Genomic DNA, 26,098 nt, shown 5'->3' on the forward strand with positions numbered 1-26,098 from the left:
TACTGGTGATAGCCTAGTCAATACTAGACCTAATTGCTAATAGCCTAATTTTGTTTTTTGTAGGTCAGTAGGTTAGTTAGTGATCTCTGATCTTTTGAAGTACCTGTTTGCTAGTCATCCCTGGCTGTAGGTTAGACTGTGGCGAAGCTTATATTTATCTAGCTTTAAAAACCTGCTCTAAACTTAGTTTCGTCTCACTGTGTTAAAACTAGGTCAGTATAGGCTAGCGAGTACAGCAATAGCCATTATATTATTGGCTAGTACAGTAATAGCCCTGTGCCTAAGTTACAAAAGTCATAACTTTATTTTTCTTTATAGGTTTTGTGAATGTATTTGTATTAAAAATGCGTTCTGTTTTAAGTGTTCTGCTTTTGTCATGCACATTGCTCTCAGGTAAGTGTTTAAAATATTTTTCTGATACTGGGCACACTTGAATAAAACATTCTAGTGCAGAAGTGCATAGCCAAATGACATCAAGTAGCAGAGGTGTAGTACACAAGTGCGGCACATGGTCATGCACTTCTGCACTTGACCCAAATAAAGTAGAAATGTATCGTTTCAAGTTTTAAAATTTAGACAATATACGGTTAGATATTCATTTCACTGGTAGATATGCATACTCTTTTGTACTTATTAATATCACCAGAAAATTGAGTAACTATAGATGCTTAATTAATGATTATATTTTTTTTAAGTTTACGGGAGAAGTGTGTTTGAGATGGACAGATGTTCGGATGTTTCTTTTGCCTGCAAGAACTTCAACACTGCAAAAAGTTGCGGAAAAATCCAACTATGTAAAACTGAATATTGGAGTCGAGCTTCAAAGGTGATTTAATTCTTTCCGAGACCAGAAATAGATTTGCTTTAGATTGGTGAAATAATATTATCCATCTATTTTTTGCTTTGGCCTGAGATCACGGCACTGGTTGTGATAATGACTGGACTTTCAGTCACAATTTTCTGTGTGGATATTGCATTCTCATCAGTCATCACGACTTAATTATGCAGTATGCAATTTTTGCAAAGTGTTCTTGTCATTTTTATATGCAAAAAGCTTCCAACAATTTTGAAACAAGTTTTCAAGGTTTGACTTTAAACACATGCTTTTTTATTTGCTTTGCAATGGTTTAACTGTTGCAAACCTTTTTACGGCCGCATTTTGCGGCTTTGAAACTGCACTAGCAGTTCTTGTATGTTTGTGATTGCTGTTATCGCATGTTTTCTAATCCATTTATGCCATTTTTGCAGAATGATGAATTCTGCGTCCTCTGCAAGGACGCTGTGGAAGGTCTTGCTTCATATTTAAAGGAGAATGGCACGAAAGAAAAAATTGAAAATGCACTCATGAAGATATGTGCGAGTGTTCCATTAACACAACTTGCCACTGAGGTATAACCCTTGCTTAAAAATATTTTGTGAACCAGATGTATAAAAAATTTCTTTTAATAAAATTTAACTACTTTATTCAATATGTTTTTCACTCTCATAGTGCAAGCAAGTGGTCTCTGAAGATTTTGACATGCTTTATGACGAAATAATTGACTTGGTAAGATATTTAACTTCGTCACTGCATCTAATTTACAACTCTGTCAGACATTTCTTTTTTTTCTTTTTAGATCCAAAACGGTGATTTGGTTTGTGGTGCCCTTGGTCTTTGTTCCAGCTATTATAATGAGGATGACTTTGTTCAGTCATTTGTGCAACATCTACCACGTCTGCTAAAAGTAACGAATGCTTAATGATAGGCTTTTCACCTAAAACGCTGTACGTTGTGATATTTTTGCAATTTTCTTACAAAACACCTTACGTAACAAACGAAAACAAACAGTTACGTAACAATTTTACACAGATCAAATGCATAGAAACACACAAGTTGCTGAAACTTTGTTTTTTGTTTAATTAAAAGTTTTTGTTTCTAGGATGCAATTAAGAAGAATCAACTTCCCGTTGCTGTTCCAGAAATTCTTCCACTTCCTGCTGAATCAACTGATCAGGTTTTTTCTTTGTCTCACTATTTGCATGTTGCACGACACCATTACTGTTTAGTATCAGTTTGATCATGAGTACACTGATTAGGAAAGGTTTGGTTACTTTTACCATGTTAACTCACAACATGCAAAGTAATTATTATTAAGAACTTTACTTGGTACTTTTGCTTTTTGTGTTTCACAAACAGCAGCATATTTAATTTTATGCGGCGTTTATATTGTAGTGAAGTTATCAAAAACTTTTTTAAATATTCAGTCTGAAGATGACAGCTGTTCTGACTGCGAAGCTTTTCTAAAAGATGTGCAGTCTGCTGTGAAAAACAACGATAAGATTGTGGTAAGCGCTTTGTACATTCACAAAAATGTTTTATTAATTTTCCAACTTGCGCCCACATAGGTAGTTAAATTAAAATAATCTTCTCCGTAATCGAAAAAAACTTAGTGGTAATAGCACCTCAGTGATACTTGAATGTGCCGTTTCATCCAGGATGAATGGAAGAAGATGGTGAAGACAGAATGCGATGCTCTTGGGTCTAACCTGGATGAAGCTGTGAGAATATATTTATAGTCTGTGTGCGATCTTGTGTCAAAATAGAATTAAACAAATCTGGCATTAATCCAATTAAAAAGAACTTGGACAGCTCTTGTCTTATATGTTATAGATATATATATATATGTTGCAATATAATGTTATACGATATGTTATAATTTCTATAGTATCTATTAGCATCACCAATATTTGGAAATATTACTATTAACTGGCCAGTAAGTAATTGACTTTAATCATGAATGTAAACTTCTCCCTGGCTTTATTACAAACCATTGTTTTAACGTTAAGTGTGAAGATGGGGTTAATCAACTGATAAACTCATTCGTCAGTGATTTTGAGTCTGATGTAAGTGAGATTATCTGCAATGCAGTTAATGGGAGGAAGGAAATGGTTTTATAACAGCCTGTGCAAAATTTCGAAGAAGACATCATGTCTCATTCTAGGGTTATTTTGTTTTTGCACATTGGTTTCGTCGGTTAATAATTCGGTTATTTATTTTTCAAATTTCTTTATTTTTATTCATACTGTATTTCACTAACTTTGCAAAAATGCTGCCATGCTCCCCCCATTACGCTGCAGTTTGAAAATAGTTTAACTAAAACATATCGCTTTGAATGTTTTTCAGTGTAAGTTAGCAGTTGATGATTTCTTCCCGAAAGCGTTGGATGCTCTAACTGGAAACGTAAGATACCGTTAAGCCCAATCACTCAAAAATGCTTTCATTAATTTTAATAGCCTCGTAATCAAAACTCAATTCCAATGATAACATGTTGTTATTAAAAATCATCATTAATTTTGATGAAAAAATTTTTTACTTAGATCTATATCTAATGATAAATATCGAGTTTAAAATTATTCATTGACGTAAAATTGTGGTTACTTGCGCACCATTTGTATGCGTGCTTAGTTTTAATTTCATGACGCAGTTTTGCAATTGTCGGGTCTTCTAGTGCAAAAATTTGCACAGCTAGCAACTTTTTTGTTTTGTTTTGAACACGGCTGGCATGGTCTTGTGACTGCTGATTCAATCTGACATCATCGCCCATTCCTAAACATTTCACTTTATGTCATTTCCTTATATGGATGCAAACTGATATAACGGCATTCTGTGTGGTAAAATTAAACAGACCACGCCACATTTTATGCCACTTTACTAACTACTTCCTTGTTGGCGGATAGGTTATGCATTGTAATTCTTGCATACAGATCCAAATACATTCACACATCAATGTACGTTCAAAGGTTATCTGCGAAAATTGTTTGGTCCTGGTTAAATGATGAACTTGCAGATATGTTCATAGAATTTGCGACAAATTTTTCAAAATTCACTGAAATTCATCAACTGTGTGTAGTTTCAAACAATCTGAAAGATTTTCGATCCATCTTATGTTTTAGCCACCATTTTTTGCAGTGTTCAAATAAGCAGCATTTTTACCGGCTTTTATCTCTTTCAGAACGCTCCAACCATCTGCAGTGCGATGATGATGTGCGGCTTTAAGAAGAGTCAGGTGAAAAGATATGATCGTTATTACGTCTATAAATCGTTAATTTGCGAATTTATTGACAGTTTCACAAACCTATGCAAATAGTATTAAGTAGATTCTAGCATAACACTAAGAACATATTGCAACAAAACTGTTTGAAGATCATAAATCTTTTGCAGTCCGATTCAAACAACAGATGCACTGACTGTAAAAACTTCATCAACGACTGGCAGAACTACATACTTAACAACCAGACTATTGTAGTGAGTGTATTTATCCGTTCATTAACATATGTCTGCTAATGCTAATAAGCGAGTTTTAACTATTAACATTGTCGGCAGTAATAAGTTATTTTCTGCAAACTTACTAGAACTTTTCAGTTAATGTTAACTTGATATTTTTAATGTGAACTTGTATAAGGAAGATATTTAAACAGGACCAACTCAATCAAGTTGTACTTGGAGAATGCAAAAACCTTCAAGGCTTAGATAAACTGGTAGTTTGACAATTTACTCCGAACGTGCTACAGTTTAATTCACCAAGATTATTTCATTAATTCACTGTTCATTCTAATTACATTTGATAAAGACAGCTGTGATCCTGGCTTTGCAATCTGGGCTGTAATTGAATGATTCAAAGTCCATTGGAGATTAGTGCAAAGTCAGCTTTAAAGGCTCATGTGAAGGCTTTGTGTGAGATAAGCATCAAATCTTCCTGGGTGCAAATACATCCATGCGTTCTGTTAATTATATACTGGCAAAATCGGTACTGGGGCATATTGCTATCAAATGCAGGTTCTCTAAGCCGTTACATTGCTTATTTGTAATTCTTGGTTGATATATACAGAACGATGTAATTAACAACGTTGCAAGTTTTTACTGCCTTCAGAAACCAGACTACTTACAACGCGAGGTATAATCATGTTTTTGAATTCTTTACTTTCACTTGCGGCATGTGCAAACACGAATTATAATAAAATAAAACACGCTGTCATTTCTATCCACTGTAAATTAAAAGTGTTTGATGATTTGATTTGCTAAAAGATTGATGTAACGTCTTGAACGTCAATCATGGATTTATGCACCAAATGCACTTAAAATAATGTCTTGGTGCATAAACGTTATCAAAGACAGAACTTGCAAACCTTTTAAAACATCACATGATTCTGTCTGCACCTGTTAAAGATTTGGTATTCCTAAATCATGTGATATGTTTTGCAAAGGAAAATTTTGTTTGCACATACTCGCTTGTTGTGGATTATTATCAGTGATTAATTTTCAACCAACTGCAAATTATCAACCATTTTATTTAAAAAAATAAATGATTTCTTTGCACAGTGTACGAAATATGTGGCGATCGTTCTTCGGAATAATCTTAAACGAATTGCACAGAAAGTGAGTCAGCAATAATTTATATGATTTCTGTTTTTGCACGTACTGTTTGTGCCAATCACCCAGTGGCTCGGTTGGCGGTCACACATTGTCCAAAAAATTCTCTGAATTCTGCCGGTGTCTTGCATTGGCTATTTGATAGTTAAGTTACATAACAACATAGCTGGGTGATTGTGTTTATGGTCATAATAGTGAAGTGGCTCTTGTATTTCCTTGTTTTCAGTTAATTTCCTTTAGGTTGTGGTTTGTTAGTGCTAACGTCAATCTGTGAAATCGTACGATCGACATTCAGCATGAAGCAGGCGTGATAAAGCAATCACACGTGACAACTTTGCGATTGATAGCAATGTTTGACGTTAGATGTTTTTTCCTGCATTAGTGTCGTGCAGGCAATTTTTACTGGAAACTGTTACCTGTTACAACAACTTTTGCGGACTTTGTACCTTGGTTTGCAGAATTTTTTTGATTGTTTTGCAAACAAATTAAATATAGTCTGTGCAGAAAACAAACAATTCCAGAATGGCAATTTAAACATTATTAAAAACAAAGAATCAGCGTTTATTTAAACTCCATTTAGTTAACACTTAATTACTGCCTTCAATACCTCATGATAAGCTGTTTGTCTAGTGATGAATTGATTCTTAAATTGACATTTTAATTGTTTCCATCAATCAGTATTGGAAGCGTGCAATTGTTTAACCATGGCTGTGGCTGTTGAATTGTCATTGCATTGAAGCATCAGTTGCAATCAGTTTTGAATAAATCATGTAGGCCAATTCTGTCTAAAAAACTACCGTAGTACTGAAAGCTTTCTACATGTCACGTCTTCTGCTGTTTAGTGTGACAGCCTTGCAGAAAAATACCTTCCACAGTTATGGCAGGTCCTTTCTGGAAATGTGAGTGTTTTTACCCAGAAATGTTGCATATAATGAATGTGCTTGATTGATGCTGTAGAATGTGTTTATGTCTTATCATAAGAAGGAAATTGTGGCTTAAGTCTCTATCTCTGACAAATACCTCTCACTCGACACTTTTTCAGTTCCTTGTATTTTTACTTATTGCAAAATCTTTTCAATTATGCTAATTGTCCTTTATAGTGATTACGAAAGTGAGAATATATGAATGAGTCAGCAGTTTATTCGACTGCTATTGGCTTATTTTATACCATCACTTATTACCCGGTTTAAACAAATTAACATAACTCCTTTTATAAATATTAAAAAATGGGAATTGCCACAAAACATACTCATTTGACTTGATGTCTCAAGCTTTGTGGGATTTTGCATTATTGCAAAGTATTCAGAAAGTATGCAAACTATTTTACAGACACCAGACGCGATTTGCAGTGCGATAGATTTCTGTGATGAAGATGATACAGAAGAAGAAAATAACATCATTTCTGTTGCCGAGATGGTAAGTTTTTAGTTTGTGTCTTCAATGCATCAAGAACTCATGCATAGATCGAACACAAGAGCCAAAACAGTAGAAAACATGTTGTTAGTCGGACACTTCAGTTGGAAGTTTCAACTTGAAACTACAACCATTTTCATTGTCAAAATTGAAAACATCCTTATTTTGTTTTCGGTGGATATTACAGCCGATTTTTTTCTTGTCATACTGCAGTAATTATAAACCTTGCCGTATAGTTGTTATTTTAGCATGTTGAAAGTGGGTATGGTAAAACGTCTTTGTAGCATTCACTTGTTTTACGTATGAGTTGTAACTCGAAACGCTGTGTTCTGAAATACTCATGGTTATTTAAAAAGCGTTTAGTATATGGAAAATATGCCTAGCAATGTGATGAAACATATTAAATAAGTTACAACATAATATATTGCATACCAACAGAAATACCAATTGTCGTGTTTTATCATAGGTTTAAAGTTAGATCATTTCTTGCTTAAATAACTTTCCTTGTTTTCTTCTTGTGTTTCCAGGTTCCCCCAGTGCAGGGAGATTATTGCACGGATTGCACGACGTTCATGACGGACTTGCAAGGAGTTGCAAAGAACAATCAAAGTATCATTGTAAGTGACGTGATAACCAAAACAATCATCATTAGTTCAGTTCCTGTTGTTATTAATCATCGTCTGATTTAGCTTACTTGCAAATAATGTTACATGTAAATGATTGATGTTGTCTGAACCGTGTTAACCAAATTTTAAAGTAAAATAAAAAACAGGATATAGTTTGGCACTCTGAAGGTCAACTTTTTATTTTTCGACACGAGCTTTCGCGAACATAAGCTTGCTTCTTCAGGTGTATTGCGAAATGGCAAAAAATATTTACGTAGACCCAGCAATTTACCTTTATCTAGCAATTTTGAAATATTTTTTGCCATTTCACAGTACACCTGAAGAGGCAAGCTTATGTCATAAAATACAAAGTTAACCTTCGGAGTGCCAAACTATATCCTGTTTTTTATTTTAATGTAACTGATTACAATACATTCCATATTTCTTTTTGTAGAACGACCTCACAGATTTGGTCAAAGAGCAGTGTGACCAGCTTGGACCAGAACTATCGGGACTTGTAAGTCACTTTAAAGATTTGCTGTTCTGCGTGGTTTGTTGCTTGTTTAATGTTTATGTTATCCAACACTGCTCTTCATACTTGCACCGGCATTGGTATTAAAGTTGTTTCATTGTTATTATTTGAGCAAATAACTTTGTTGCTTTATAATCATCCACTTGAGCACTTGTAAAGTGTCGTTGCTTTTTATACTTTAAAGCGGTTATTAAAGCGGAATAATTTTATGTTTAGGCCGACATGTAAGTTATGCGTGACCTCACAATATCATTAAACATGTAACAACCACATAAGTTATTTTGTGGTGAATTGTATTGTTATAAGTTAGACTGTGCCCACTTTTCTTGTCACCAATTCACGTTTGCGGTGTTCTTGTTTGTATTATGTATTAGTGCCGTCTTCAAGTCCCCAGTGAGTTTGCAACCTTACTCCCACAATTTGAGAAAGCCGTAAGTAGATAAAACATGTCGCGTTGGTGCAGATACCTCCCTGTAGGAGTGTATCTGAATCAACTGACTCACAGACGACCAGACTGATCCCGCTTGCAAAAGCGTTGAAGATTATTTTTTGGGTTTTGAAACTTTCCTTTTTAATAGGAGAAAATGAGACCTGTTTAGCCAAAGTGGCTGCAAAACCTTAAAAATCTGTAAAGCTCTTAAATTGCTTTGAACTTGTCACGTCACTTTGAACTGTCATCATAGTGCAGGAACAGTATCTAGCTGTTACAAAGCACATCATTATTGTCTGGTCTGTCTGTGCCTTTTGTTTAGTTATTATTTCACTCTAACACATATCTTAACTTGTTAAGTGTATGAAAGCTGTCGACCAAATCATACCCATCATAGTAGATGCCATTTCCAGTAACGTAAGTGTCGAAAGACCCCTGCAATCAAAATATGATGATAATTTTTTAGGTTGATCTGAAAATAATGAAAAATTAATTCTTAACTATCAGTTTCGCTTAAAAATTCAATTTCTATGAACATGATAATTAAGTGCAGTTCAACGATTCCGTTCACAATAGAAAAATGTAATTAATAGTAATTAATGAGAATTGATTTAACTGGTGATAATTTGATCCATAACACGATAATCTTAATTATTGATATTCAGATTCACTCGCAAATCAAATCTCTCTTTTAATCAAAAGGAAAATGAAAGTACAGTTATGAAAGTTGGTTTGATAAATTTAGCTCCTTTACTTTTGGTTTATCGATATCAGGTCCGCTAAATTCTTTTAATTATGCAACTGGTAATTCCACTGAAGAAATGATTATCTTAATTAATTCATTTTAGTTCTAAAGTTATACAGTATATGATTTGCTGATCTCTTAGATTTCTTAGTAGTGCTTCAGCAGATCTGAACTTGCACGGATCTTATACATATCATACCTGTACAAATAAATGTATAACTCAGCTATTTTATGGTTTATTTGATTTTGCTTTTTACTCAGGATGTCAACACCATCTGCACCACCATACTAATGTGCCCATCATCCACACCTGCGGTAGGTACATTGGTGTACAACAAAAATTTCCAAATGGTTATTGCCTAACTGTTAATAGTTTACTGCTTTGGGTATAATTTTGTACTTTTGTATGTTTGATGTCCAAATGTTTCATATTAAAACTGCCGTTATGACATCACCTTTGCCAATTTATGGAAACGTAAAACACTTATTTAAAACCTGTCAATATTTACCATGCTATAGACTCCTTTGTATGTTTTCAGCCTATGCCCAACGGTGATCTCTGTTCAGACTGCACGGTTTTCTTCAAAGACTGGCAAGAAATCATCGCAAACAACAAGTCCAAGATCGTAAGAAAGATTTGTCGGTTTTGAAGTCACGTGATTGCACTCAGTTTTTTTTAAGGTTTTGCCGACTGCTGAGAAATTTATAAACTTTTAAGGACTAACTGGTAATTTTCTGCGGAAGTAAAAAGTTTTGTGTCGATTCCCAAAAACACCTTAAAAATCACTGATTGCACTGTTTACATATTTTCGTGATTGTGTAGCAATAGTTTTCGTCTAAGCAGCATATGTAGCATATCTCGATAATATCATACACATACACTGACATAACTTGATTTATCTGTGTCAGGAACAACTCACCTCACTCATAGCTGACCAATGTGGCACTTTGGGTTCAGACTTTGAAAAAGTGGTAGAGACTGAATTATAAAATAAAGTCACATTCATCCATTTTAGGATTTTGTGATCCACTTAATCGAAGATCTGAAAAGTTTTTAACAGAACTAAATCTGTCATGATCTGCGTAAATAATTGAGTTAAGGTTAGCAACAGCTCTCAAATTTCCGTAATTCATTGGCAAAAGTTGTTCCTGTAGGTAGTTTTCGGCCTACTCCCTACTTTGAATTTCCAAAAATTGTCATGTTGCAGCCAGCCATTGCCCCATGTCCGGTGAATGTGACTTTATTATATTTTATATTTGATATTGAATGAGGTTTTATATTTTTAGCGGAGCTTGGTTGATGGTGAAATTGAAAATTTTTGCAATCAAATTCCATTCTTCGGATCAGAGGTTCTATTAATTGTTTGCTTTCATCACTGTTGAGTTTATTGTTTGTCAATAATTATTGTTGACATTTAATTTGTAATAATTGTTGTCTCAATTGTTTTTTTGATTCCAACAGAGTTGCTCTTGCAATGGGTGATTAGATTGTAACCCTTGATAAATTTCATTCAAATTTTGCATGCTTTGCCTCTGTTACAGTGCAGAGATTCACTGGACAAATTTGCCGATGAACAAGTAGACCTTATTATCAAAACAGTACGTAAATTCTAAATGGTTTAGCTTTTCATGGTATTTCTTGTGTAATTATCTTCACTATGTTGTAAGTTAATTTGCTGTGACCTCCTCATATGGCTTAAAAGGTAGGAAATATCAGCATCAGCAAATCAGTATTAATTCTTATCAGGCAGCATCTACCACACTGTAGTTTACCAACAAACCAGCAATCGTACAGGTTTTCTCTGTCAAATAATTATGAGCTTGTTTATGTGAAACTGTTCATGTAAACCTTGTCAAAGTTATCACTTACTGACCTCTCTGTCCCCTTAGTCATTCATAGCCAGCCATCCTCCAAGCGTTCATAGCAAAGTTATGGAACGCATTTTTATCTTTTTTTCCTTTCTTATTTTGAAAAACACACTGTGCTTGTGAAAATATCTATTTTAATTCTAGCATTTGTAAGTTTGATTGATGTAGTACAATGTATGCAAGAGTAACTGCAAGCTTTGAGAAAGATTTAATCAGTGCGGCAGTTAATTAAAATGACTTGTTTAGACTTAGCAATAGTTTAAATAGTTCAGTCGCTACCAGCTTTACAATTCTTCAGTGTGACGCATTCGTCAAAGAGTATCTGCCACAGTTGTGGGACCTGATCTCATACAACGTAAGTCCGATGGTTACTTCATTTGGATGAAATGTTAATCAACTTTAGCTTAAGTGGAGTTAATCCATGAATTAGGTTTGGTAGAAGACAGGAATTTTTAAGATCAATTTTATTTAGTACAAATTTCTTTGCTTTTTTCTGCTTAATATTTTAACTATAGTTTTACCGAATGTGGCCAAACAGTGAACACAATCTTACAATTATATCCTGTTGCTGTTTCATTTCTTGTGCATTACACAGTTATGCACATCAATATGATATCTATATTTGCCAGGACGCGGAGCAGATCTGCTCGACCTTGTACTTGTGCGGAGCTGCGGAAGATGAGGAAGTCGCTGAAGAGGTTGATGCTTAGTTATTTGTTAACTTATTAGTTATTTGATAGTGAAGTTGATTAGTTATAGTTAATAAACCGACAATGACAACACTATGTACAATACATAAGCTGAGAGATTTATTTTCTCCTCAGGTTGTTGCCGATCCGGATGAAACAGAAGAAGAAAACAACAACATATCTGTGGCTGAGATGGTAAGTTTTTAGTTTGTGTCTTCAACACATCCAAAACTCATAGATTTTTGAAACAGTGCTAAGTATACGGGAAATATACCTAACAATGTGACGTAACACGTGCACTCGTGTACCACGGCATCAACAGAAATACCAATTGTCATGTTTTAGCATAGGTTTAAAGTTGGATCATTTCTTGCTTAAATAACTTTCCTTGTTCTCCTCTTGTATTTCCAGGTTCCCCCAGTGCAGGGAGATTATTGCACGGATTGCACAACCTTCATGAAGGATTTGCAAGGAGTTGCAAAGAACAATCAAAGCATCATTGTAAGTGTCGTGATAACCAAAACATCTTACTTTCACATCTTTCACTCGGCGTTATCGCAACGCTTTGTTACTGATTGAGTCGAATAAACCATTTATGACATAGTCTTTGCAAAACAACCATAATCATAAAGTTGGATAATTTTTATTCTCAAGCTGAGAAATGTCTTTGCACATCTTAAATCCGGCCATGATTCCTCATGGCTCAAGCCCCAATTATGAAGCCAGCCTTATTTTAAATCAGAAACATGGTTCTGTATTTATCGGAATTATGTTAGATATGCAGCTGCATACACCACTACTTAACAAGCATTCTTTGTTTATAAAGGATGACCTCACTGATTTGGTCAAAGAAGAGTGCGACCAGCTTGGCCCAGAATTATCGGCGATTGTAAGTTGCTTGGTTGAATATATTTCACTGCACAGTGTGACTGATGCGTGACATAATGTGTCGTTACCCTCTGCCATTTGTTGTAAACCTCTTTCACTGCATCATGAAACCGTTGTGATAGTTAGATCTTGTTTTCCTATGAGTTTGGCAAAAGTACATATCTCGTCTCGCAAAACCACTATCTAGAATCATAAACCATCTTCTAGTTTATAAATGAAAATGCACGTTATATTAAGGTAATAAATCCGTAACAAGTGCTGTTTGATGGTGTAATATGATATCTATTTCACTGGTGAAATGTGCATTCAAGACAAGTTTTTGAGATTGAATGTTTGCTAAACTTGGATCACTTTATAAATAAATTTTAACCTTTGTAAACCTCTTTCTTTCTTTTTCTTTGCTTCATTTTTCTTTTTGTCTGAAACAAAGCAATTTGCCAGTGAAATAGTCGTTTTCTTGAAATCTTTTTGTCACTTTTAACTTTGCACCTTGTATGTGTTGCTGTTAGTGTAAACAGGTTCCCACTGCACTGCATAATCTTCTTCCTCAGTTTGAAATACTAGTAAGTAAACCTGTTTACTGAGTTGGTGCGAGTGCAGCACCATTAATGGTGCGCGTTGGCACCAACTCATTCGCAGACGACCAGGCCAAAACCAGGGTACAACTGAAACTGAAACCATGAAACCATATATATTGGACATATTTGACCACGAACGAACATTTGTTACTACGAGTTTAGATCTTGTCTGGTCCGCATGTGCACAAATTTATATTAATTGCATCTAAACTTGAAATTAAATCCCACATTCATGATCTTTCTTTGCAAGCAGTCCACATCTAGTATAAGTGACGTACAAGTTTTGGTCTGGTCTATCTGTGAATTTTCTTTAGGTTATATTTATTTATAACAGTTATTTTAACTTATGAAGTGTGAGAAAGCAGTGGACCAAGTCAAACCTATCTTAATCGATGCTATTGTCAGTAATGTAAGTGACGCAAAACCATGCAATCAAAATTGCCATCTTTTTGACGGTTTAAATTTTTAATTCTGAGATTTGATTTTAATTGTAATTCGCTAGAAGGTGAAATATCTGAAAACAATCGGTTTGTTTCGTTTTTATGATCAACGTTTAAGATGAGTTTTGAAAATTAAATGAAAATTAAATGAAAATTCAACAAAACTCACAACTAATATATCACAAACCAAGCTTTTGTAATCAAATGTGAAGTATTATTACCAATGTGAAACTATCTCCACAATAGTTATTTTGTACAAATAAAACTGTTTGATTTGGCGATTAAAACGTGTATACAGGTGCAAAAAGAAGAAAAACTTTCAATGATCAACCTGGATAGTTTTTCGTGCTTTATTCACATAACCTACTTACGATTTCACAAATAGATTACTTGAAACGTAATGTTCCCAATTTTTTGCCACGTTCCAATTTGATGTTGATTTACACAGCTTTTCATAAACTGTCTCTTGATTGTGTAACATTTTGATTTATCTTATGTCGAAGTTATGGACTTTTTATCATTATGATATTAAACCCAACATAGCTTGTTTACAAGTTGTTTAACGACATATATGTAATGCTTCAGGATGTCAACACAATCTGCTCAGCCATCTTGATGTGCACCTCATCCACACCTGCAGTAAGTTTGTGGAAAAATGTTGCAGAGAGCTTCGGTCATTAAAGTGCAAGGTGCATTGTTATATCATAATTCTCTTTGTTATTATCACAGCCTACTCCAAACGGTGACCTGTGTTCGGACTGCACAGCCTTCACCAAAGATTGGCAGGAAATCATCGCAAACAACCAGTCCACGATTGTAAGGCTGATCTTAGTCTTAAAACTTCAAACTTATCATTTCATAGGTTTCGTAGATGTTGAATAAATTACTTGAAATGAATAGCGGTAGGTCCTAACCAACATAATTTCTTCACCATCAGGAACAGATCAACTCCCTCATAGCCGACCAATGTAGCACTTTGGGTCCTGACTTTGACAAACTGGTAGAAACCGAATTGTAACAAAAAAATGATAAAGTCACATCCACATTTATTCAAGATGGTTTTGCTTTGGATATACCACCATTTACACTCTGAAACAGTGGTTCTTGAACATGATATAAGTGTAGGCGAACCCAATGTAATCTCCATCTTGCGTGTAATTTACTACAGTGTAATCAGCAACGACATAATGGCCATAATGTTATTTACGTAAATATCTGCGGTTATGGATCACACTGTCATCTTTGTGATGTTAGTTTTACTCTCAAAGACTTTCATAGAACCTTGCTGTTTTGAGCTGTAGATGTCTCTTAAGTGGATGTGGCTTTATCTGGATTAAATTATCTTCACTAAAAATATCTGGTTTGTGTTTTCAGAAGCAATTACTGTCTCAGGAAATCAGTCTCTATTGCAATCAAATCCCGTTCTTTGAATCAGAGGTGCTTTCAATTCTAGAAATTAGTTTTTTCTAATTCTATAAAAAAACAAATTTTGACTGTTACAAATTTTATAAAACAATTTTTAACAATACTCATTATAGCATACATACTATTAACGCTATTTTGGTTTCCGTAGTTATAATAGTTTGTAAAGTACAGCAGTTAGTTGCACCACTCAAGAAAATTTGAAAAAAGCTGCTGTAATAGAAGTATCATCAAATAAAAATATCGGTGCAAATATCTGCCACTAAATTGATCATAAAAGTTTAATGACTTCAAATCACTTGAAAACTAATCTTAATGTTCTTTTAATTTCTGATGATTGGTAAATTTTTGGTGTTTTTTCTCCCACAGTGCAGAGACAAATTGGATACCGTTGCTGACAATCTAATTGCTCTTCTTGCTAAAAATGTATGTGATTTTTGATTTAGTTCACTTATGCGCGCCAATATAGGCATTTTTTGTGCCTATTTATGTGAATGTGAAATCTTGTTTCTAATGATGGCTTCAGAAAATCAATTTTGAAATCATAACAAGCATGCCTAATTACTGGCGTGTATAAGTGAATTTGTACTCTTAATGTTTGACTAATTACAATGATGTTAAATATAGAAATAAATGATTGCAACTTAATCTTTGCATAGAAGTGATTGCGAAAGTGTTCAGAATCTATTTCAGTCGCAATTGTATGAACTCGTAATCGAGCGTGACAAGCAAAGCTGATAGAAATTTTATTTTTTACAAAAAAGTGTTGAGTTTTAATCAGACTTTTTTTGCAAAAGCAATAAAAACTGATCGAGCAAAATTTAATTAGCTGCGAAAGTGACGTTCATCAGCTTAAACTAGAAATAGGTTAAAGTTTGGTCGCTACCAGTTTTAAAATTCTTCAGTGCTCCGCGTTCGTGAAAGAATATCTACCGCAATTGTGGGATTTGATCTCAGAAAATGTAAGTCAGATTGTTTGAAACAGCGACCTTGAATGGATATGAGTATGACATGAATGTTAAAGTTTATGTAAAATATGTTGGAAAATGTATAGTCCGGATATTTGTGGGGCACTTAACAACGCGGTGAAAGCCGTCTATTAGATAAGCGACGATTTAGGTTGAAAATAGTTCACAAACATTTCTTTATGTTTCCATCGAAATGGTTTCGTTAGTGTTTTTGCCTGAAAACTGCGCGGTAAAATGACACGGTTTTGTTGATATTTTGATAGCACTTTATTTTTATATTTTCAATATGATATCTATGTTTACCAGGACGCGGAGCAGATCTGCTCGACCTTGTACATGTGCGGAGCTGCTGTGGAGGAGGAAGTTGAAGAAGAAAATCTGCTCCCGGCATCTCAAATTGACGAGACCGTCCAAGACAAGGTTTGCAATTTGGGTTCATTTTGGGTTCAATTGTTCATCACTTTGCTCTTAAATTTGTGGATGTTTTTTACTGAGACCAAATCAGATAATTATTTCTATCACCGATGGCCGTTTCGGTGGCAGTCAGATTATTCGGCTACCACAATTTCTTTCATCTAACTTTTGCACAGGTTTCTGATCCTGTGTCATGTGCTGTCTGTCGAGTTGCTGTTCACGAGTTGGATAGACTACTTCAGGGAAATAAAACTGAGGTTACTTACTTTTGTATTGTTGTTTAGTAATTAACTTATGTGAATGAAAATTTGTTAATTACTTGAACACAATTTACTAAAACCACGTTTGACTACTACAGCGTTGAACCTGAGCTGTTTGAGTTTTGTTGCCAGGGCAAAATTCTTTTATTGAAACAAAAATCTTAAAGTTTTTCTTAAAAAACGAACACGTTCAGGAAAGCATTAAAGTTATCCACAGGTCTCTCACTATGCAATTACTGACAAATTATAATTGATAAAAAGTGGCTCTTGGTGGCAACTTGATATAAACTCTTCCTCAACCCACACGTCATCCACAACCTGACTACATCCTCACAATTTACAGGCTGCTGTCATTGCTGCCCTGGATAAGGTTTGCAACATAGCCCCCGTCGATATTCGGAAGGAGTGCCAGATTTTTATCGACAAGTACGGAAAAGACGTCGTTGACTTGATCATCAATGAGGTCGAGTCTGGGATCATCTGCTCGACTCTTATGCTCTGTTCGTCTCAGAAAGTCGGTCTGGTTCAACTTAAGGTTCGAGTCATAGTTTTTAATTGTTTAGTCCGAAAATTTTTTCTAAAATTAAAAAAGACGGAATTAAAAATTTACAAACAATGAATTCTGTATTAAATGGACGAATCAAATGATTTAGAATAATCTGTGATTACAAACTAAACTAGATTTAACATTTTTGTGAATTAGAAACCTGTCGTTGTCGGTGCATCAGTTGGTTGTGAACTATGCATGACAGTCATAGAAGAACTTGATCATGTTTTGGATGAAAACAGCACCGAGGTAGATGATATGAAAAAATATTTCTCATGACAATTATGGGTTTTGTAATTGCTATCATTAGTTTTTACTCACATCATAATTTTCACTTGAGTTGAAGGATACTGGAATGTGAGCTCTGTTGTGTATTAATAATTAATAATTTAATTAATTACTAATTATCATAAATTGATAACAAAGTCCACCAGTCAGCGTTGGGGTATTTGCATCTAAATATTAACCTCGTGTTTGTCATATTCAGGAAGAAATAGTGAAAGCAGTTGAAAAAGTCTGCACAATCCTACCATCCCAATATCAGGGTGAATGCGACTTACTGATCGAACAATACGGCGATGACATCATCCATCTTTTACCCTCTTTACTTGACCCACAGGCAGTTTGCTCCACACTTGGCTTGTGCACAAAATCTAAGGTGAAATCGTCTCAGCTGCTCGCTGTAACTTATTTAAGTTTTGCTGCATGATTGACGTCTAATCTCACTGGATTGTCCCTTAAAAGATGCTGACAAACAATATGATAAGAAATTTTGAAGAAAAAAAATTTTAATTTTGCACAAGTTGAAATGTTTTGTGCCTGTTGGATTGCATCTCCTTGTAAAGTCACTGTCATGTTTCATGGCAGCTTTTATCTGTTTTTCCCCAATTTGAGAAGTAAGGTTAATTTGGTTTTTTGCAACTTTGTGTTAATACAATTCACTGTACACTGGTCTTAATTTATAGGCGGCAGTGCCACGGAAGTACGTTGGTGCCACAGAACAATGCTCACTCTGTCAGTACGTGGCTAAAGAACTGGATAAATTGTTGAAGGAAAGTTCCACCGAGGTAAAAAGAAATTTTCACTTTCAAGATTTAAATATAAACTCTTCTTTGTGTATGGCGTTGTAGCATTTGGGCTGAAGTTTGACTTGTCACAATTTTTAAGCTGGGCTTCTGGTCTTCCTATTGCATTAGGCTTTAACAACTATTATATTTGTTATAGCACGCAATCACAAGTTTGCGCAGCCTATGTTATTTAAACAAGTCTCTTACATAATTTGACAATTTAAATATTTCCCGGATGTTTGACTTGCAGGCTGAGATCATAGACGCTGTTCAAAAAGTCTGCACTCTCATACCCAGTGGTTTGAAAACCCAGTGCGATGATTTCATCCAATCAGCTGGCCCCACTTTTATCAAATTGCTGTCCAGTGAAATCAAGCCTAATACTCTGTGTGCTTTGATTAAGCTTTGCCCTCAGAAAGTGGTAAGATGACTAGGGTTCAAAGTTCATCTAATTTAGTGTTGTTAATTATTACAGTCATTAATTAATATATTGTAGCATTACAAAAACGTAACCATGGCTTCAAAAACGGATAAAATTCGCTTTCGAGTCTGTTTAAACCAATTGAAGGAGCCAAAAAACATTGTAGAAAGGGCTAATTTCGTTGTTTGTTTTATTATAGAATCAAATTACTAAAAATGCAATTACTCCAAATTCCACATTGGGTTTTCAAATATTTTGTATGTGATTTTAGTGTGGCTTAGACCAGGGTTGCCCAAACTGGGGTCACATACAATGGCAACTTATCATGTGCAAATACACGCAATGTAGCGTGACTTGTTATGTTCGGTGATACCAATAATATGTAAAGAGCAACATGTAAAATATTTATAATTTAGACTCAGGTCTCTGTTGAGGACTCAGAAGGCTGTGAGCTGTGCAAGTTGGTCATCGGAGAATTAGATAATTTTTTGGATGAAAACAGCACCGAGGTTATCTACTTGTCTTGTCTGTGATAAAAGTGTTAGTTTAACAAATTTTTTAAATTTACGGTAAAAAAAACTGAGTAAAAATGCAGAAAAAAATTGAATAGAATCGTCCCAATAAGACATGTAAATCAACGTGTTGCAAATATTAACCTCGTGTTTGTCATATTCAGGAAGAAATAGTGAAAGCAGTTGAGAAAGTCTGCACAATCCTACCATCCCAATATCAGAGTGAATGCGACTCCTTGATCGAACAATACGGTGAAGAAATCGTCAGTATCCTCCCCGGCTTGCTAGATCCTGTCAAAGTTTGCGCGACATTGGGCCTGTGTTCAGCTAAAGTAAATTGAAATTACTAAAAATGCAATCTCTCAAAATTCCACATTGGGTTTTCAAAGATTTTGTATGTGATTTTAGTGTGGCTTAAACCAAGGTTCCCCAAAATGGGGTCTGTGGACCCCTGGGGGGTCACATACAATGGCAACTTATCATGTGCAAATCCACATAATGGAGTGTGACTTGTTATGTTCGGTGATACCAATAATTAATGTGTAAAGAGCAACACATAAAACGTTTTTAATTTAGACTAAGGTCTCTGTTGAGGACCCAGAAACCTGTGAGCTGTGCAAGTTGGTCATCAAAGAATTAGATAATTATTTGGATGAAAACAGCACCGAGGTTATCTACTTGTCTTGTCTGTGATAAAAGTATTAGTTTAACAAATTTTTTAATTTTACGGTAAAAAAACTGAGTAAAAATGCAGAAATTGAATAGAGTCGTCCCAATAAGACATGTAAATCAACGTGTTGCAAAAATTAACCTCGTGTTTGTCATATTCAGGAAGAAATAGTGAAAGCAGTTGAAAAAGTCTGCACAATCCTACCATCCCAATATCAGAGTGAATGCGACTCCTTGATCGAACAATACGGTGAACAAATCGTCAGTATGCTCCCCGGCTTGCTAGATCCTGTCAAAGTTTGCGCGACATTGGGCCTGTGTTCAGCTAAAGTAAATTGAAACTGATTCTTACACTGCTTTATTGTGTCTATTGGAATCCCCATTTACTGTATCAACATAGCTATGAATCTAACAAAGCTTCTAGTCGCTTCAGGGAACGAACGGCATTTTTACTGGCTTTAATTTGTAGATGGCGGCTTCACCAAAATCCATTGACGTTTCAGCGGAATGCGAGCTCTGTCAGTACGTGGCTAAAGAGCTGGACAGCCTGTTGACCGAAAATTCTACCGAGGTAAAGGAAGATTTTTTTCTGTTTTGTGGAATATGGTTAAACTTTTCTGCCCGTTATTTGCTATTAGCATATTACCCTTCACAAACGTTGCTTTTTTCTTGTTGGAACCTTAATCTAGTGTTTCTAGCACTGCTTTATGAACACGTTTGTAGTTTTTGCATCGTCTTCACGCAGCTGTTCATTGCTAAGGTAGCCTGTGAGCGCACAGCAGTCCGCTAGTAAACTTGTATGAAAGCAGCTCTCTTACCTCTATGCTATCTACACTTAGCAGATTGTAGGCCAATTTTAACCCACGTTGTTCATCTTTAGAAACTCCCGCCTCAATTTTGACCTCAAAAACCAGTATCATTTTTTGCGTGTTCCTTCCCCAAACCTAGCTATTCATATTTATATTTAACATAACATGCTTCAGCTGTAAATGACATTTCCACATATTTCCATAAACGATTAGGAGGAGATCATCAATGCTGTTGGCAAAGTATGTTCGCTTCTCCCCGGCGATTTGAAATCCCAGTGCGATGATTTCATTCAATCCGTTGGTCCCACGCTCATAAGGTTGCTGTTGAATGAGTTTACTCCCGATTCTTTGTGTGCCGAGATCAAACTGTGCCCCAAGAATGTGGTGAGATGGACGAGTCGGTTAAAGTAAAGATAAAGAAATAAAACTAATGATGAAATTTGTATCGTTTCATTGTTGTCATCGAAAATGTAATACTTTGTGAAGGGACGTTGTATTATGGTAATTATGAACGAAACAGAGCAGAAAGCTGCATTATTACATCGATATCGCTGTCAGCTAAAGGATATCGATTGCTATTTCTAACGCTCTGTCGACCAAATTACCCATAATTCTTTTCGTATAATCCTGGAATTCACCTTTACACATTGTCCAACGTGGCCTTCGGGACAACTAGTAGCTTGCGTTTTTGCTTTGGTGTAGTTTCCAACGTCTAATGTCGTCACAGGCGGTGTCATCTGACGTCTGTGACATCTGCAGAATTGCGATTGATTTCCTCGGTAAAGAAATATCATCAAATGCAACGGAAGAGGAAATTCAACAGACTTTGGATGGTCTCTGTGACAAGTTACCAAAATCCATTCAGTCGGAAGTGAGAAAGCTTTTAGTTTTAACCTAAGACTATAGATCAAGGTCTCAATAAAGATCGGTTTTTTTAAATGGATTTTCACCAATTTTGGATTTCAAGCAAAATGGTGTTTTGTAATGATCTCTGGTTTTGTCTTTTTGAGTTTTGGAAGTCGCTGTATTCATCCAGCTTGTCACTGTGCCACACAAACTGGGGCAGAGTACATGCTGGTGCAGAATTAGGAAATGACTTTCCTTGTACATTACTTGAAATATTTCTTAATTTATTATTTATTGTCATTAATTGGCAAAACCATTCATCACATTATTTAACAGTTCTCAAAAGAACTGAACTTGAACTTCTTCTGTTGCAGTGTGACGGCATAGTTGCACAATACACACCAGAGATTGTGAAGCTCGTACAAAAAACACTGGATCCAGACTACGTCTGCATTGTATGATTTTTTTCTTTTTCTGCTTCATTATAACCAACACTTGTTGGACTTGTACCAAAAATCGGATTCGTAATTGTTTTAAAATCGCACTTCCCGTCAGATCAGTTCCAAAATATTGAAGCTGACTCTTTGTTTTTTAGCACTTGGATTTATGTAAGAACGGCAACAAGAAGAGCCCCCGACTCGGAGTCAACCCTTGCACCTACGGCCCCTCCTACTGGTGTAAGAATGAACAAACAGCAAAGGAATGCAATGTAAGCGATTATTCAGAACTTCGACTCCACCAATTTCTTGAATAACTTCTTTATAACGCTTTCATGAATAACCTCGTAACACCAAAATGCTCTTCTTCTACGCGTAAACGTGCTAGATCCTAGAGCACCTAGGGTTACCTTTTAAACAGTGACTGTTAGTTGGTTGGTTGGTTGTTCATTATTGTTGTTTTTCTTTTTAGGCCGTCACTCATTGCAAGCGCCACGTGTGGGACTAAAGGCAAAGCTCAAAAATTGTAAAAGAATCTACATGTATAATATAGTCTCTGATTGTAACCTCCTTGAGTGACGTGTGTATTATATTTCGTACTGAAGATGCAATATGTTTCCTTCAATTAGGCACTTCACTCATTTTGCTCGCAGATTTCGTGCTGGCGATTTTTGTTGTGTTTTTAACGGGATTGAAGCGTTTTAATCGGCTCGCCAAAATGTTTCAGGATATTTTACTTTAAAATTTTGTTATGAACGACGCGGTAGTAACCTTATACGGGGAAAAGTCCAAGGGCTTTTGATTGTCCGTAATGTAAATCACGTCTGTGACGCAACAAGTTAAAACTAGGGCATTACATGCAAATAATCGAGCATTTTTGTAGAGAAGTATTTGAATTTTTAGTCAGGGTACTTGATCTTTACTTGTAAGTACGGTATAATTACTTATGTGATTTGAATCTGTGTTTTCACCGAATAAACTCGAATTCTATCATTAAAAGCCTGCTGTTATCCACAACATTATCGGCTCGCGAGCCGTGACTGGGCTGGGTTTTGAACTCGAGAGCTCTGGAAGATGAAGCGGGAACTTACAGCGGGTGACGCATTAACCGTTGTTGATATCTAAATACAATACGAATTTTAAATCTTTTCAACATCACCTCTTATTAAGTATCAAGACTTTAGCCACTTTACATCGCTTCCGTTTGTTTGTCACAACATCTTGCACATTATCCACTCAGACTTCAGTCTTGGTAGTAGCGCCGCACGGTAAAGCGCATGCGTTTAAAGGCTGAGGTTCCGGGTTCGATTCCAACCCACTTCACTCTTGTTTCATGAAAGGTTCTCCAAGATCCAGGATCATAGCAGGTATGACTAAATTAATTTGCTTTCTTTCACTAACTCCTTCATAGAAGTCCAACTCTATGTAAATCGCTGGGTGACTGGTTTGAACCTCCGACTTGTCTATGCAGGTTCTCCAATTTTACAATTTTTTAAAAGAAAACAACATTTGTTTCTTATATATCTTTTTAACTTCATTCGCTCACACCGTTGCATAGCTCGAGCACTGCTGAAAGTCCATTGGTGCAATGGGTCTCCGGTTCGAATCCCCTATCTGTTACTTTTCCTTTTTACCTCAATCTGATGCTCCTTTAAATGCGTTAAGTTATCGTTGTTTGCTGTTGCCACTTCATAGCTCGCGTCCTTCGACACTGCACTCGGTGCTAAAGGTTCCAGGTTCGATCCCGGCCATAAGCCGCTTAAACTTAATCCACGGCCATAAGCCGCTTTAACTTAATCCAAGGCCCTAAGCCACCTTTAACCCAATTCAAGGCCATAAGCCACTCTAAAACAATCCATGGCCTTAAGCCGCTCTTTGTCCTATCCCTCGGCCATGGGCCACTCTAAACCCTTTAAACCCTACCCCAACCCCACCGCTCCCTTCCTAATCCCTTCCCTAACCCCGACCCCATCTGTAAGTTAACGGCCTTAAGCCACCTAATAACGTCTGGGACTCAGGCGCCGGCCGGGGACGCGGGTGAAGTGGCAACATCAGTGGAATACGTTTTTTGTTTGGTCAGTGATTTCGAAAGATATATATTTAAAATTTGCAGCAAAATAAAAAGGGTGATTTAGCTCGGTTGTAAAATCTTTGCCCTCCAGCATGTAGTTTGCGGGTTCGATTCCCGGCCGTGCAACAGATGCAAACAAAAAGTTTTGTGGTTGAAAGCTGATCAACTCTTGTCGCTAAAACTCTTCATTAATCATAGCCCACTAGAGGGCATAAGACGTTGCCGCTCGAAGAGTAGCGAGCCAGGCGGGCTCCGTACGACGAAATATCGACGTTGGACTTCATCAAGCATCCGTTGTCCGGCGGCAGGGCTAGTGAGTGGATGCAGACTTGAGATGGAAGTGTGAGAACCTTGAATTGAATTTGAAGCAGATCGAGTTAAAAAGCCGTAGACTGCAGAGGCATGCAGAGCCGTAGATATTGTACAACATTTTAACTGGAAAAAATTGTGTTCAAAATTCAGTTTTCTATCAAATTTTACAGTAAATTTCTTCATACTAATACTGCAGCAATACAGTAACAAGTTACTGCCAAAAATGGGCCACGTTAAAATTAATTGACAGTTTTGTATTAATTCACGCTGTAATTAAGGTCAACGATTTATTAAATAGACAGGAGATTGATTAAAACGCGTCAAAGTGATCCGGTCCCGACCAATCAAATACAATATTCATCACAGGAATCAACAGGTCAATATAACGGGAACAGTCAGTTCAATTGTGACGTCAAACAGGTAGGTAAACACGCACGCACCAATAGATCAATAGCAATGATGGTTTTAAGCAATTCGGGTTTACCTTTGCTTGCTTCTCGGAGCTAACCACAATAAGCTGTCGACCAGATTGGGGTTGAGTTTCCCTTTCCCAGAGTCAGGCGATTCGCATACTAACGGGTCGACCAATCATCTGTCCGTGCGGTGGTGCTAGAGGGCGTATTAGGAGCAACGGTGCGTTGATAAACCTGAGTGCAAGAAAACATTCTCGATAACGAGCTCATTGTTATGCTTAGTATTGGGCTAGACCTCTTCTACGCGCATTTTGGCATCATCCATTTGTTGTGATATTACGTTGTTAATAAACGTGTTTTCAATGTTAGGCAACATGTCCTCTACATCTTCCAACAGTGTAGTTGTTCCGTTGTTTGTATTATTTTGGCCTTAAATTCGTTAAACTTAGGAATTATTTTATGGGTTAGGTGGCCATGCTAGCCTACCATCTTACAGCACAATTGCGTTATTGCTATCTTGCATGTTTTAAGCCCTTGGGCTTTGCCACTTTTTCCTGCTCGTTAACTATTCGTGAATCAAATAAATCTGCTGCTCTGCTTGTTAATTGTTCGTGAGCACGTGTTTTATTGTGCTGTAATTACAACGGTAAGCATCATAACTTTCGTTCCTCACAGTTAATGGTGAAAGATAAACAAGAGAATGCAACCACGCACATGCACGTTTTCTCATTCACTCTTAAATCTACTTTTAAACATCTACTTACTAACCGATTTTTAACAACAGTTTATGATTTTTAGTAACTTATTTGAGGGTACTGGGATTTAGTCTAAACAGCATAACAACTAAACATGGCCGTTGTTACGTTCAAAATATTGATCACACTGCTTAGTGCTGCTTTTACATCAAACACTTTTTATGAAAACTGTCAAAATCTACACAAACTCCCATTTGCATGGTTAGTCTGTTTGCTGTCAATTTTACCAACCTCGGAAATATCAAAGTATTTTGATTGGTCGTTTTAATTTCAGGTTGAAAACAACATATTACTCATAGTTTTAAAATTCACAGTATTCTGCTTATAGAATTAAACTATAAAGAATAGAAAATTCTGCTCATATTTCACAAAATCAAGTTGAGTCAATTTAAACTGTGACTTGAGTTATGTCACGTCAATGCTTTTAATTTCAAAACCATTTATGTCGTCATGATTTTTCATACATTGCGTTAAAATATCAACGCAGTTAGTTTGTTAATGCTTTCTGAAAAATGCAAATTGCAACATTTTTGAAAACTATTCGTTTTTAACATTTTTGTATAACGTGGCTGGTGA

The 26,098-nt window shown here is 35.9% G+C and overlaps 1 protein-coding gene across 15 annotated transcripts; it reads left to right on the plus strand.

Annotated features, from left to right (window-relative positions):
• Positions 1 to 318: 318 nt before the first annotated feature.
• Positions 319 to 22,970, plus strand: LOC143470198 (uncharacterized). Of its 15 annotated transcripts, none has more exons than XM_076968163.1 (49): positions 319 to 393; positions 696 to 826; positions 1,249 to 1,389; positions 1,490 to 1,546; positions 1,617 to 1,724; positions 1,920 to 1,994; positions 2,245 to 2,325; positions 2,476 to 2,538; positions 3,164 to 3,220; positions 3,993 to 4,046; positions 4,202 to 4,285; positions 4,459 to 4,518; positions 4,869 to 4,934; positions 5,360 to 5,416; positions 6,740 to 6,826; positions 7,351 to 7,440; positions 7,883 to 7,945; positions 8,335 to 8,391; positions 9,397 to 9,450; positions 9,675 to 9,761; positions 10,423 to 10,485; positions 10,678 to 10,734; positions 11,303 to 11,359; positions 11,634 to 11,702; positions 11,829 to 11,888; positions 12,105 to 12,194; positions 12,520 to 12,582; positions 13,091 to 13,144; positions 14,185 to 14,238; positions 14,329 to 14,415; positions 14,974 to 15,036; positions 15,391 to 15,447; positions 16,296 to 16,409; positions 16,580 to 16,660; positions 17,007 to 17,198; positions 17,367 to 17,459; positions 17,698 to 17,868; positions 18,176 to 18,277; positions 18,528 to 18,698; positions 19,115 to 19,207; positions 19,375 to 19,542; positions 19,787 to 19,879; positions 20,042 to 20,209; positions 20,349 to 20,450; positions 20,902 to 21,072; positions 21,416 to 21,559; positions 21,909 to 21,989; positions 22,130 to 22,243; positions 22,444 to 22,970. In XM_076968163.1, the coding sequence occupies exons 1-49, from the start codon at positions 345 to 347 to the stop codon at positions 22,477 to 22,479; spliced, it is 4,389 nt and encodes a 1,462-aa protein (XP_076824278.1). In that variant the 5' UTR covers positions 319 to 344; the 3' UTR covers positions 22,480 to 22,970. The 15 variants fall into 15 exon arrangements, with proteins under 15 accessions (XP_076824278.1, XP_076824277.1, XP_076824275.1 ...); XM_076968162.1 differs by lacking the exons at positions 13,091 to 13,144; positions 14,974 to 15,036; positions 15,391 to 15,447 and adding exons at positions 13,512 to 13,568; positions 14,537 to 14,599; positions 15,927 to 15,983; XM_076968160.1 differs by lacking the exon at positions 13,091 to 13,144 and adding an exon at positions 13,512 to 13,568.
• The last annotated feature ends 3,128 nt before the right edge of the window (positions 22,971 to 26,098 follow it).

This window comes from Clavelina lepadiformis, chromosome 9, assembly GCF_947623445.1.
Source record: "Clavelina lepadiformis chromosome 9, kaClaLepa1.1, whole genome shotgun sequence".
In the NCBI taxonomy this organism is placed as follows: Eukaryota; Metazoa; Chordata; class Ascidiacea; order Aplousobranchia; family Clavelinidae; genus Clavelina; species Clavelina lepadiformis.